The sequence below is a fragment of the Phytophthora cinnamomi genome (genome assembly GCF_018691715.1).
Source record: "Phytophthora cinnamomi strain GKB4 chromosome Unknown Contig9, whole genome shotgun sequence".
Classification (NCBI taxonomy): Eukaryota; Oomycota; class Peronosporomycetes; order Peronosporales; family Peronosporaceae; genus Phytophthora; species Phytophthora cinnamomi.
Window position 1 is genome coordinate 886,171 of NW_027150942.1, and position 14,478 is coordinate 900,648.

The 14,478-nt window shown below is 52.5% G+C and overlaps 1 protein-coding gene across 1 annotated transcript; it reads right to left on the minus strand.

Annotated features, from left to right (window-relative positions):
• Positions 1 to 12,123: 12,123 nt before the first annotated feature.
• On the minus strand, positions 12,124 to 13,094 carry IUM83_16393 (putative polygalacturonase; the record flags this gene model as incomplete). The annotated part of the gene is made up of 3 exons (XM_067941271.1): positions 12,124 to 12,225; positions 12,300 to 12,884; positions 12,981 to 13,094. 3 exons carry the CDS (start codon positions 13,092 to 13,094, stop codon positions 12,124 to 12,126), a joined length of 801 nt encoding a protein of 266 aa, XP_067798419.1.
• Between the last annotated feature and the right edge of the window lie 1,384 nt (positions 13,095 to 14,478).

The window sequence follows — 14,478 nt, forward strand, 5'->3', positions numbered from 1 at the left end:
GCAACAAGCTCCTGTTATTGGATAGAAGGAAAACTACTGCGTTTCACCACAACAGACATCAACCACCATGATATCCCAGCAGATTTAGCAGGGTTTCTGCGAAATTCGACTTGGGATGACAACGCGTGCATACTTGATCTCCAAGATCAACCCCTTCGCCTCAGTAATTTCCCCGCTTTAACGTCGGCAAAGCTCGGAGAGATTTTAGTCAAGCCAGAACCCGGATTAACACCAGGCCAAGAATACGGAACTTTGATTCAACCACCACTAAGTTCATCGATTTATAAAGCTCGCCAGCACCGACAAATTGATCGTTGGAGTAGAAGTGTTCTTCTCAGCGTGCCGTGGAGCTTTTGGACAGCGCCTACAGCTCCGCTGAGTCTGTGTAGTCAGCCCCAGCTGCAATGTAATCTACAGTGGGTACTCCACAGTACCAACACGATTATGGCAACAAGAAACGATTATTATCAGAGTGACGCCGTCATGCAGGTTATGCGCAATTCGGACGGGTGGACGTGGAGCATCAGCTACGCCTCGAACGAATACAGGCAAACAAATGACTATCTTCAATGGGATGCGTGGGAAGTACAAGAAGGAATTGCGTTCACATCTAATGCACAAACATCCAAATATCCGTGGACAGCGCCGCCGGGAACAAAAGCGCTACAGTTAAGCTTTGCAGTCCGCAAACAACGGTCCAAGGACATTAAACGTAATCTCCAACCGGATCTGACTGAAGTGTTAACCAAAATCCAGAAGAAAGGAGCGCAATCACCTTGGAGAATGTTTGCGCTTACTCAATCTCCACACCAAATCTGGAACAATCAAGGTCTATTCACTGATTATCAAAATTGGACAATCTACCGCATTTCGCTAGGTGCATTGAATCTTTTCCATAGTGGATGGCACCATAATAGGGGTGTATGGAGCCTACATGTACCGCTACACTGGAGACAATAGACCACACTATTTGGGAATGCTAGAAAGCTCAAATCGCATGGAAAACTTGGTTAGACCGCTGGCTGGGCCATCCAACTAAACCAAGCGACCGCAATTCCCTGCAACCTTTTCTCGCCTCATGACAAGCTCCTCGTATAACCCAATACTTTATCGCTACTGCTCAGCAGTACATAACCAGATGAACTTCTCAACACGATGAAGCCATGGCGACACTGTGGGTAATTTGGTCAACAATCACTCCAACACTACTGTGGCGTCTCCAACATCGACAAGTATTTGACCAGCTACACACATCAATAAAGGAAACAGCATCAGTGGTACGTGCAGCAGGAACGTTTCAGGTGATGGCAATCGCTAGTGCATGGAAAGCCAACCACAAAACTAGGATTCAAGGCTATTGTCTCTAAACCTGCCACCGCATTATGATGTCGACGGGTGAGGAAGTAAAACCCACAGAGCTCACCGTGTGGATGCTTCGATACCACATCCGGAAACTACAGAAAGGAGGAGGATGGCTGCTATACAAACGACAAGAAGAAAATGTGTGGGTGCTACAAGCGGCTGGAAGTATCTGCTTTCATCCACAGACCACACACAAAGACGATGTGGAATATCTTCTGCATCAGGGGACTGATGCAATAGCACGAATGGAGGAGACAACCAACGTATTGTTGCGAATTGAAAACATGGAGACTGGGACGAAGCTAAACCCAAGGAGCTCCACACCCACAGAACGTGAACATCCCTTGGATCGTTTTTTCGCAGTCCAAAAGGTGAAGCCAGTACGGTCAATGCTTGCAGTTGCAAAAATTCTCACCAAGAGTAAGGAGACCGTAAGTTGTATATTCCCGACTGATCGTGAGCAAAATCCTCAGGGTTTCCTTTGGAGAACAGCTGGACACCTCCAGAGAGAACCAACTACCGCTCTAACCCGACAGACGAACACATTGATTGCTCGTCTTACTGCATATCAGGCTTCTATAGATAAAACCTAAAACGCCGTTAACCCCCCCCCCCCCAAAAAAAAAAAAAAGAGGCAGTCACACTGCGTAAGGTTGCCCCTCCTCCCTTTGAATGTGTTACTCTTCATGAAGCGTTGATGCGCAGCGCACTGCGGTCTATATCCAGGCCAATGTGGCGAGGACCCGACAACGGGGGGATGACGTCAGCGATAGTGTAGTGGGTCTAACTTGACTCACTACTTTAGCTTACACGTTGCGCTACGTGTATGAGGAAGCGTAAGTACTTAGTAATTACTTAGGTTAATTATATTTGAATACACAAATATAATTTAACTTAGATAAGACTCCAAGTAGCTAGTTTAAGGTAAAATGAGAACTGTATTGTTTGTAAATTGATCTTCCTCCTAAATCTGCTAAAAACTATTTATCATCTATAAAAAGGGTTGACAGCGGCTGGCCGCCAGAGCCCCGCTAATATGCATGTCTCTGATTGGTAGAAAGATGCTGCTTTCTACCAATAGGATCTTTGGGTATGTGTGGACCACTCATTGTGGTGGCCCACTTCAATGTATCCATTGGTGTGTCTTACACCAAGGTGAGGAAGTATCTAAAACTTTTAACAGATAACCTATCTGTTAAATTCACAAGTGGCTGCAAGCCACTTGTAAGTGTAACCTCGTTACACCATCCCCCCTTAAGGTTAAACGCGCGGGGACTCCACACGTCAATCTCGGAATTGACCATTCGTCAATTCTCCGCGTTTGGAGAAGAAACCCGCGCTCATTCAGCGATGAGCACGCCCCAAGAGAAGAACCCAAAAGCGATGGAGAGTCATCTCTCCATTGATGACTACTTCGAACGCCAGAAGGCGAAGTACGGCGACGTCGTCGACTTCGACGACGACGATGAAGATATGGAGGACGAGGAGGACTCGCCCTCAAAGCGCAAAGACTCAGTGTCGAGCGAATCGCTCGACCCTCACGCCAAGAACATTCGCCCGCGTGAAGGGGACGAATCGGACGCTTCGAGTTCGAAGCGTTCGCGAACTGAGAGCGATACACCACTCGCTTCCGCTGGGGCTCTCAGTACTCCGCGCACTGCTGCTGCAGCGCGTGATTTCAAAGCTCAAGGCTCTCCGCGCGCTGCAGGCGCAGCGCGCGATCCGTGAATGCCGTCCGCGTCCGAGATCACGGACCGGTATGGGAACTCGGTACCTCCGAATGAGGTGCCGCTGTACGTATGCAGCGCCATCAAAGATGACGCTGTGGCTGCCGAGCAGCACTTTGATGCGGAAACGCATGAAAGGCGCGATTACTACATCGGACTCTTTCATGAGCTCCGATGGTTTCAAAGCAAGAAGACATCTTCTCGCAGCAAAGTGCCCGAATGGCAGGCACTTTGTCAAAGTTGGAACGCCTTTGTTGAAAACTTCAACAAGAGGCCGAGTGCTTACCGTGATTGAATTAAGCAAGCGCGAGATCGCTTCGAGACATACTCGAAGCGTGGAAAGTTGGAGCAACTCCACGTTGCTGCGGAAGAGGCTAACGTGCCGTGCGTTGTGCCCGAGGGCTTTCAGTGCGCGAAGTCTTTTCCAGGCGCGGTCCGCTTGAGCGACCGCAACTTAAACAGGTACACGTCATTCCGTATGCCCGAGAGTCTCAAAGAGCTCCGTGCTAAGTTCTTAGCACGTGAGAGTTTGGGCGCTAGCGATGACCGCAGCGCTCGCACTACTTCCGCTGCGCCAGCGCGTACTGCTCCTCGTACGCCCTCACCATTTCCGGAACGTCCTCCAGCAAGACGTTCCGCGGCTCCCATGTATCGTGATGGGGAGGAAATCCTCTCCAACGAATACGAAAACGAGCCCCTTGAGGGTTCGTTTTCGGGATACTATGGTCAACAATCGCTCAACAGTCCAGCGGGTTGGGCCGCGGGCGTCACGGATCGGCGGTGGCGGGGGTGGGAACACGCCCCGGGTTTGATCAGCCCCGGGCTGATCAGTACGCGCCTCTCCACGACCGGGTGACCGCCGTGGAGCGTCTGCATGGCGCTGAGTTCGCCGCCCTGAAGCAGGAGCTGGCAAACCAGAAGGCCCAAGTCGCGGCGGTCTCGCAGACCGCCTCGAATATCCAGGTCGAGCTGGGGACCCAGATGAAGGGGTTGCTCCAGCGCGTCCGCGCGCTGGAGGAGAGGCTGCTCGTCGCCGAGGCCAAGGCTTCCGCTTCTGCCTCGGCTCCAGTCGAGGCTTCGGGTCAGCCGAGCTTGATAGCTCGTGCTGCAGGTACGGCTTCAGCCGTCCGACGTAAAAGGTCGGATGGAGGCGCATGCTAGACGGTATGTCTAGCGTGTAAGTGTTGCCGTGCCGTGCCAACACAGTGAACGGCCCGATGAAGCGTGGAGCAAGCTTACTTGCTCCGAAACTGCATGTTTAGGCAGGTTTTGGGTGGCTAACAAAACCAATGAACTAACTTTGAATTCATTTGTGTTGCCTCTGCTCACATTGTCTGCGTTCAGCTTCTGTTGACCAACATAAGCTGCTATTGAATCCTGGAAAACAGAATTACGGCTTGTCTTTTGCTAATGAAGTCGATTGCATCCGAGCTGAAGTCATTCAGCTCGCTCTCCGCTAGAGGCCCAGCCTCTGCGTGGTTCTACGCGGTGTCTGCGCCCTGCACAGACCCGTGGTCTTTGTCATTGTTGTTGGAGGAGTCTGCGCAGACTCATGCGTTTTGTTTGTTGTTGCAGCTGACACTGTGCAAGTGTCAGCGGTTTTCTGCGGCTGCTGTATTGCAGTCGCAGATCCTCCTCCACTTAAAGTGGGGGCCATCACTCCGAGTAAACTCGGTAGACGTGGATGCCGCATGGCCTTCACGTAAAACGGTGTATGTCCGGTCGAGGCATGCACTGAGTTGTTGATGGCAAACTCTCCCATCGATAAGCACTCGCTCCAGTATTGGAACGAGTGAGCGTAGCTCTTCAAAATGTCGACGAGCACGCGATTCACGCGCTCGGTTTGACCGCCCGTCTGCGGGTGATCCGCAGTCGACATGGAAAGCTGGCTCCCAAGAAATGTAAACACTTCTTGCCACAGATGCGCTGTGAAGCGCGGGTCTCTGTCCGACACGACGTCGGACGGCATGCCATGGTGTTTGAACACCATGTCGACGAACAGACGGGCCGTCTGCATCGCGGTCACTTCTGCCGGCACCGCAGCAAGATGGTACATCTTGCTGAAGCGGTCGACGAAGACCACAACACCGGTATTCCCTCCGCTGTCCGGGGGAAGACCAAAGATGAAGTCCAAAGACATGGACTTCCAACACTCCGACGGAGTCGGTAGTGATTGTAACGGAGCTTGCGCAAACGGCGCAGGCTTTACACGTTGGTACACCTCGCAAGCACGGACGTACTTGCACACCCACTTATACTGGTGGTGAAAGTAGAAGTCCCACATGAGAAGGATGTATGTCTTCTCACGTCCGAGGTGTCCCGCAGACGGGGCATCATGATATTCATACATGATCCTGAATCGCAGGTCATGATCGTTCGGTACGACAACGCGATTCGCGTTATCGTCGACGGCATTATAAAGTGGTAGTCCGTCGTGCACCCGAAAGCGGTGTGCACGCGCTCGAAGGTGCTTGGGCAGCTTCTGACGGGACTTGTCAGAAGGCGCTGTGCCATAGGCCAGCAAGAGCTTCGCGTCCGCGTCGTGCGCGTACGCGGCCTTCACGTCGTCCAACAGGGACGATGTGGGTTTGCTTGATCGCATGACGTCAATGGCATTGGCGTCAGCAGCTTCTGCGTAGTCCGGCCGACGTGATAACGCGTTGGCCACCACATTCAATCTTCCGGGTTTGTATTCGACCCGGAAGTTATGCTCCGCAAAGAATGAGAGCCATCTCGCCATTCTTTGTGATATGTATGGTGACTTCACTGCAGTGCGCAGTGATGCATGGTCGGTGTAGACCATAAATGGTCTACTTCCAAGCAAATACACTCAAAAATACACTCGGAACTTTGCGAGTGCGTATTTCATGGTAAGGAGTTCCTTGTCATGTACCGGATAGTTGCGCTCAGCTGGCTTCAGCTGACGCGATTGGTAGTAGACGACACGATCACGGCCCTCGTGATCGTGCCGCATCAACGCGCATCTGATCGCGAAGTCGGATGCGTCACACACTACGTGAAATGGGCGATCTTGGTCAGCCACTGCCAAGATCGGCGCCTCAGTCAAGCCCCGCTTGACTGCATCGAATGTCTTCTGGCACTCGGGTGTCCAATTCCACACAGCTTCTTTCTTGAGAAGTTGTGACAGCGGGCGGATCTTGCCCGCGTAATCCTCCACGTACTTGCACAAGTACGTGGCCAAGCCAAGGAACCGTCTCAGTACCTTGACACTTGAAGGCGTTGGCCATTCATTAATCACTCTGACCTTTTCCGGGTCAGGGCGAACACCGTTTTTCCCTGCGAGACACCCGAGGACGGGTATCTCGCTCGCCCCGACGATACACTTCTTCAGGTTCGCGTAGAGCTTATGCTTTCGCATAAGCTCAAGTAGCTTCCGGAGATGCACCCTGTGCATCTCTACGTCGGTCTTCCCGTCCACAGCTCGGCTGTGGATGAACACGTCATCGAAGTAGCTCGGTGCGAAGTCTCGCACCGAGCGCAACAAGTGCGTCACGCACCTGTTGAAAGTCGCAGGGGCATTCTTAAGCCCTGTGGCATTACTAGCCATTCCCAGAGCATGCCGCTTGGCGTGCTCACTGCCGCGAGAGGGATATCGCTCTCACGCATTAGGATTTGATAAAATCCATCTCGCAAGTCGAGAGCACTGTAAACGGTGCTCCTGCCATCGAATCGATGATAACATCTTTTCGCGGTATCGGCGTCTGCGCCGGTACCGTCGCATCGTTCAGCTTGTTGTAGGCATGAACGATGCGCCATCCGCCCTGTGGCTTCTTGACACAGAACGTCGGAGCACGGTGCGGGGACTTTGATTCCCGCACTTGTCCTGCTTTGCGACGACTTTCAAAGAAGTCGTCGATTGCTTTTACTTGCTCTCGGGGCAGTGGCCACTGCCGCGTGAGACAGTACTTCGTGCCCAGCACGAGATCAATCTCGTGCTGAATGACCTTATCCTGCGGAAGCTCCGCAGGAATCGTTTCCGGGAGTACGTCTTTGTACTCCCTCAGTAATTCGTAATAGGGACTCGACCTCAGCGAGTCCCAACCTTGTTCCTCGAAGCGCTTTCGCTTCGTCTTCGCACTGAGAGTGTCTTCACTCTCAGTGGTACTTCCCATGAATAGCTGCCTCAGCTCTTCGCTCTCGCTCTCCGTTCTTTCGCTGTCCGAAAGAACGCAGACTTGCTCGATGCGTCCATCGTGCAAGTCGCGCGTGAAGCGCTTCCAGCTCATGGCTGGAAGCGAAGTCAACTCCGACGCCGTCGTCGGAGGACTAGCGAGTTCCATCCCACGATACTGGAATCCAGTATTGGTGCGCGTCAAGACGCTTAGCGTCTCGACATCCGGCGTCACCGCCTCAGTCTGCCCAGCCGACTGCTCTTGATGCGTCTCGGTCCCGGACCGAGACTTGCGCAGCGTTCTCCGCTTGCGCCGTCTTCTTGTTGTGCGGAGCCCGGCTCCGCACAGTTGTCCTTCTGGTCCAGGCCCGGCCGTGGACAGTTGTTCGCTGGCGGACCCTGTCCGCGGGCGCGCGGTATCAAGTCCGGCTTGACCGCATGGCGCTTCGTCGTGCAGCCCGGCTGCACGACAGCATGCAAATTGCGTCAGTGTGGTACGTTTGCAACCGTCCGCACTGTTTGCAGCGTCAACTCCCGGAGTTGACACGCCTTCGTCACCTCGACGCCATTCATTGGCGGAGCCCCTCATGACCGAGGGTGCGTCAGCTCCCGGAGCCGACGCGTCGTCATCGACCTGACCTCTTCGGGTCAGGGACTGTCCCATGCGTACTTGAACGCGAGTGTTGGTTCCCGGAACCGACACATCTTTTCCTTCCGACGTCGGCAGCATTGCCGACGTAGATCCCACTTGTGCGCGCGCTTGCGCACTTCCTGGGCACTCCGGGACAGCGGCATTAAGCGCTGTCTCGACTGGCGAGTCGCGCGCACCTGCTGATGCGTGCGCTGCGGTAACAGGGCCATCGCTCTCTGTTTCGCTGGCGCGGCCGAAGCGCACGAGCGTGCGCTTCTTCCAGTCTATCACCGGATCATGCCGTGCAAGCCACGGCATGCCCATTACTACGTCGAACTTATCGTCCAGGTCCAGGACGATAAAGTGTTCGACAAACACTCATTATTTGTGCGAGAAGCGCACGTTCACGACGCGCTTCTCGGTCTTTATGATGGCACCTGTTGCCAGTCGTACCTCCAGAAGACTTCGAGGTACATTTACATCCTCGAAGTCAAGTCTCGGCAGGCTTCGTAGTCGAACAAAGTTGTTCGACGCGCCTGAATCTACCAATGCTCGAAGAGTCACTCGCTCTCTTCGAGTAAACCTTCAGGATGATTAGGTTCGGTCTGTCATCTTGTTGCTTGCAGCGAGAGCTGGTCTCACTGGGGGCTTCTGTCCTCAGTGTCGCGTGCCCGATGTCGGCACGCGCGACTGCATTACCAGTAGGGCGCCCCGCGCCTACTGGATGTTCGCGTTTTTTGTTGGTCCGCGACGATGCCTAGCATCGCCACGACGGCCTCCTCCAGGGGGCATGGGAGCCGTGCACTCTCTGGCAAAGTGACCGATCCTTCCCCAACGGAAGCATCGCACGTTGCCCCCTGCTGCTGGTAACCAGCAGTTGTTGCGTTCGAGAGGTCCATTGGTTCTGGACCTCCCGTCCTCGCTACCGGGCGCGGTTGCGGCCTCGGTACGTTTACATGGAGTTTAGCCTGCCGCAGGCTAAACTCTTCTTGCATGCCAAGGGTGATTGCAGCTTCGAGAGTACTCGGGTACTCTCGGAAGAGATAGGTCTTCACGGGCCCATCGCTAAGCCCCTTCATGAACGTGACGACCTTGGTCGCCTCGTCAATCGGGTTAGTCGCGATATTTGATACCAAATATCGTGCGCGCTGCGCGTAAGCATGGACGTCATGCTTACCCTGCTGAAGGTCGAGGAACTCCGCCCTCGACCGGAACTCGTTTTGCGGGGGCTCAAACGTTTGGCTGAGCTCCTCTTTGAATACTTCGTACGTGCTGAAGCACGTAGGATCGGAGAGTCGGCGCCCATACGCCCAACTCCTTGCGCGTCCGCCAAGGCAGGACATGGCGAACGCGACCTTCGACAGCGGGTCGACGATGCGTCGAGCCGCTATGGCTGTGTCGAGCTCGACAAGCCACCGGAGGAGAGGCTCGCCCTCTCTCCCCACGTAATTACTTACGCTCAATTTCAATGATTGAGCACACGGTGTCGTCCCTGACGACGCCGTCACTGAGGAAGCACCATCACGCTGCTCCTTCATGATGAACCCCAGAGCAACACCATGTTGCTCCGTCGGCGATAGCGTACGCAGCATCGTAGCTATCGCCGCTATCTAATGACTGTTGACAGTCGTTGGAGGGCTTCCCACTCTGGGTCAGACAGGTGGGGGCAGTCAGCGCGTGCAACATGCGTTGCAGGCGTGTTGGAGCTCTCCATGGGCACCTCCGTGCTCATGTGGTTCTCGGTTCCGCGTTCGTACACCTCGTACGAACGTCAAGCAGTCGATCGTTGGATAGACTACAAAGTGCTACCAGGTGCAGTGGGTCTAACTTGACTCACTACTTTAGCTTACACGTCGCGCTACGTGTATGAAGAAGCGTAAGTACTTAGTAATAACTTGAGTTAATTATACTTGAGTACACAAGTATAATATAAATCAAATAAATACTCCAAGTGACTTAGATTAGGTAAAATGAGAACTGTATTGTTTGTAAATTGATCTTCCTCCTAAATCTGCTAAAAACTGTTTATCATCTATAAAAGGGGTTGACAGCGGCTGGCTGTCAGAGCCCCGCTAATATGCATGTCTCTGATTGGTAGAAAGATGCTACTTTCTACCAATAGGATCTTTGGGTATGTGTGGACCACTCATTGTGGTGGCCCACTTCAATGTATCCATTGGTGTGTCTTACACCAAGGTGAGGAAGTATCTAAAACTTTTAACAGATATCCTATCTGTTAAATTCACAAGTGGCTTGCAGCCACTTGTACGTGTAACCCCGTTACAGATAGTGTTTCGACGGCTGGAGTTTCCACGGCCAGCTCATGTATTTACAGGTGATGATCTTGCCGAGTTTGAACGTCTACGTATCCATTTTCAAGCAGATAACTGCCTGCGTGACCGTTTCATTGAACGCAAGTCCACGCGCCGTCTGTTCATTTTTCTAAACAAGGCCTGTCTAAAAGCTCTTCCAAAGCGTCATGAACTGGGAGGGCGTATACTGGATATTTACAGCACTGTTGCGGAAGAAGATGAACTCAGCAAGTTACGGACAAGACCAAAGTACAGCGGGGGGGGGGGGGGTAATTAATTTTTTATCTGATGTGTGGCAAAACATTGCCAAAGCTCATTTAAGCGCACTGTATGGAAATGTAGCTACGTTTGGACTGTATCCAACTGGAGCACGACGCGATGGTATTGCCATTGCCCAGGAAATGGAGAAACCGATAAAACTGTGGAGGCTAAGGGCTGGAAAATTGGAGGAGTCGTGACAGATGATGCGGGTCAATGCGGCCGCGCGCGACGCATTTTAGCGCTTCGTCATCCTTGAGTGGCGTTTATTCACTGCTCTCATGACATTAATAACTTGGTAAAGGCAGGCTTGAATTCAGCATACCGTAAGCTCACCAAGCAGCCATCATTAGATACAGTAACGCTAAACGCAGCGCCGAAGTGATTGGTTCGCGCACAAGCCATAGTTACAGAAACGTACGGAAAACCTCTCGGTTTTATAAATCTTTGTGAAACTCGTTGGAACAGTATGCAAGGATGTTTCGAATCGCTTTTGCGTGTCCGAAATGCTCTACAGCAATTTACACTTAGTTACATTGATGATGTAGAATTTCCGGAGCTACTGAAATTTTTTCGCGAGTCAACCTTTTGGAGTAACCTGACTGCTGCAGAAGAGGTCAGTCGCCTGCGCTCAAATGTCTCCTACAAATTGCAGCGTGATGGAAATACGCTCGCCGACGTCGTAGAATCCTATCGAGATATTTTTCGCGGGTTTTTTGAAATTGATGGTCTTGATGAAATAAAATACTTGGCTGCAGATTTGCATGCGTGGTACCGCGGCAATTTCGTTGATGAGGCTATTGTCCGCTTCAACGGCGATGTTGCACAATACTGGAGCTTTGCATCTGATTTGAGACCTACTTCGAAGCTGTCAGACCTAGCAGCACTCATTCTCTCGATTGCTGTGAATACAACTACCTGCGAGCGGTATTTTAGCGAACTTGCAAGTATACATACTGCTATGAAGAATAGGATGAAAGTTGACAAGGCACGCAAGCTGTCGCTTGTGCGCAAAGCAGTTAGGGAACTCGACAAAGCTGAAGATGCGGTGAATGAGTTCATGACTATCAAACGCATTGTTGTTGCAGCAGAGAGAAAACGTATCGGCAACTGTGACTCTGTTCCTACGTTGACTTTGGCGGAGATAGAGGAAAGTCAGCTGATTTAGCACCAGGAAACGCCCAGTTCAGAGACACCAGAGTATTGGCAGGACATCTTCGATATACTGGATTCGGAAGAAATTACCAGAAGACCTGATGCCGGCAATGAAGAATCTACGACGGGTGAGGACCCATTAACACTTCCTAAGGAGATTAACAAACCATATACAACGGATATGAAGAGGACATTCCGGAGGCAAATACAACAAAGTTCCCTAATACGAATGTGAAGACGTTCCCGTCCGAAACAAAGTTGACTGGCCCTAGGGGGCAAAAGTTTAGCCTGTCAACATTGTTTCCCACAGATAAAACATTTGGGTTAGCCCCTTACGTAACTACATTTGAATAAAAAGTAGTACTTCATCAACGCCACAAAACGGGGAACTGCCCATCAGTAGTGCAGCAATCTGAGTTCGTTCACAGCCACGCCCTTGATCGCCACTCGGCTCGTGGGGGAGTCCGTGTAGCCGCCCTTAGCCTTGCTGGAGTCCGAGTGTATCACGATGGCGTTCTTCACGTTCGACAACGTGTTCTGCGCGTACTAGACGTCCGGCACCAGGCCCTTCAGGCCGATGATGGTCTTGATGCGAATGCCGTTGTCGCTGTTCTCGATCTGCACCGTCAGGCCCTGCACGATCGTAGACTGGTCCACGGCGTTGCCGCCCAGTGAACCGATGGAAATGCCGTGTCGCCGCAGCAGTAGTTGTTGCTGAAGACCGTGTTAGCGCTCGACTGCATGGCCAGGTAATCGTCCTGGTTGTAGATCTTGTCGCCTGTGATAGTGATGTGGCCGTTCTTGGTCAGGTCGAAGCTGTCCGTGTTCTTAGCGATGCCGTTGCCGGTGCGGTTGCCGATGGTCAAGCCCCTCAACATCATGTCCTTGGATGTCACGATGCTGGAGGTGCGGAACGGCATCTTCTTGATGGTGAAGCCCGACACCGTCGGGCTGATGACGTTCTTCAGTTTGAAGAACACCAGACGCGCTATCGACTGACCCTGATCCCAGTACCACGAGTCCTGGCCGCCCAGGACGCCGGACTCCGGCCCGGAGCCCTTGGCCGTCACGTCCGCGCCCCTCACGCGCACCAGCGGACCCTCCCACTCCAGTGTGCCGAACCTCGAGGTGCCCACGAACTCGATGGTGGCGCCGGTCTTGGCCAGGCTTAGGCCCAGCGTGGTGCCGGCAGGAACCGTCAGCGAGTCGATGACGATCGAGCTGCAGGACACGAAGGACCCCTTCTTGTAGGTGCCCGTAAGGTGACAGTCACTGATTGCCTTGATCGTGGGCGACTGCTGCTGGGTCTGGTCCAATTGTTGGCTGTGGTCCTGCTGTCTGGTTTTGCTGCTGCATCTGGTCCTGTTACTGGGTGTATTCGTCGTCGGCCTCAACGACGGTACCTCCGTCTTAGACTTGCCCTTCTTGCCCTTGGTCTCCATGCGAAGCATGGGCGAGCCGTTGGCGGTCGTCGCGATCAGCACGAACACGGCGAGCGCAGTGGTGAAGAACCTCATGCTGCTTTCGGTGGGTGCGTGGGAGGTGACTTGACGGTGAAGTGGAGAGACTTGTTTGCAGGAGCTTGCACGGCTCGGTGCAAAATGCGAAATGAGGCCGAGCAGCGCTCAACGAAATGGAGCGCAATACGCTTGAGACACCGTGGCCGTGGTTTGAGTTGGAGGCCGTCCGTTGCCGATGATTCAGAAAACGTTCGGGATCAGGATGCCCGAGGGCACCAAGTGGAACTTGATCTCCAGCGCGGTGTGGCCCGCGTAGGAGCCGCCGGCCTCCGCAAGAGCTCAGTGATGGCGCGATTCTCATTCTTTCGGCTGTGTAATCTACAAAATATAATAAGCCCAATTAGGTACGACTTGTCCGGTAATGTCCGGATATTGGCCGCCTCTCACCCCACTAATAATGCCGCAGCTAAATTATAAAGCCGATCGGCTAAAAAAATCGATAAAGCCGAAAAGCCCAAAATAAAGCCGCGTCTTTTATCCACACTGCCAGCTGGTCCACCGATGGGTACGAGAAAGGGCTTCGATACACGAAAGGAGATTGAGGACAGAGGTAGATTTTGGTATCATCCGTGATACCTGCGAGCGTAATCGTCTCTGACAGAACAAGGCGCACAAGAGCATAGCCATGCATGAGGTATCACGAGGTATCACAAAAAGTATCAAATTGTGATACCTTCAGGGCCGTTCTTAACGGAGCGGTAGGCTGGGTTTTTGCACTTTAACGGGTGGCTCGTATACAAGAAACTGTTTGTGCAAGGTCGACACAAGTTAGGACCACCCCCATCCCAATACAAAATCCAATATTAACCGGAACCCCGTACAAGGCGATATGACTAGAGATTTCTAGTGGACATACTTTCGGGTGCTCGCACGTTGACACTGGCACTCTGGGATCTCGCTGTGACAGTATCCTAGCATTGTACTACAGTCAAACCTGTTTATATGATCCTTCCTATTTGAGCCTTGCCATTTATTTGATGCAAGCTGTGTTGCTACCAAATATTTTACTTAGTTTTTGTATAACCGCTGTCTATATGTATACAAGGTATATGAGTCACATTTTGGAGGACCAAATTAGGTCTAACCTGTTTATTTGATTCACACTGTTCACGACCACACACTCTTCAAAGCCCCCACTGCTCAACGCCCAACGCCCAACGCAAGCCCCTTCCCTCGCAATGTCTCCTCGCACCTGTCTGACGCTAGAACAAAAGCTCCAAGCGCACCTAAATCTCAAGCAGAATCCTGGCATGAACAACCCCATGTTCGCTGAGTGGATCTGGAGGAGTGACAGCGATTTTATCGAAGTGGGAGGGCGCTGTGAGCGCTAGTGAGTATCTGGCAGTGGACGAGGACGTGCCTGCGCACGAGCCAGATGTGA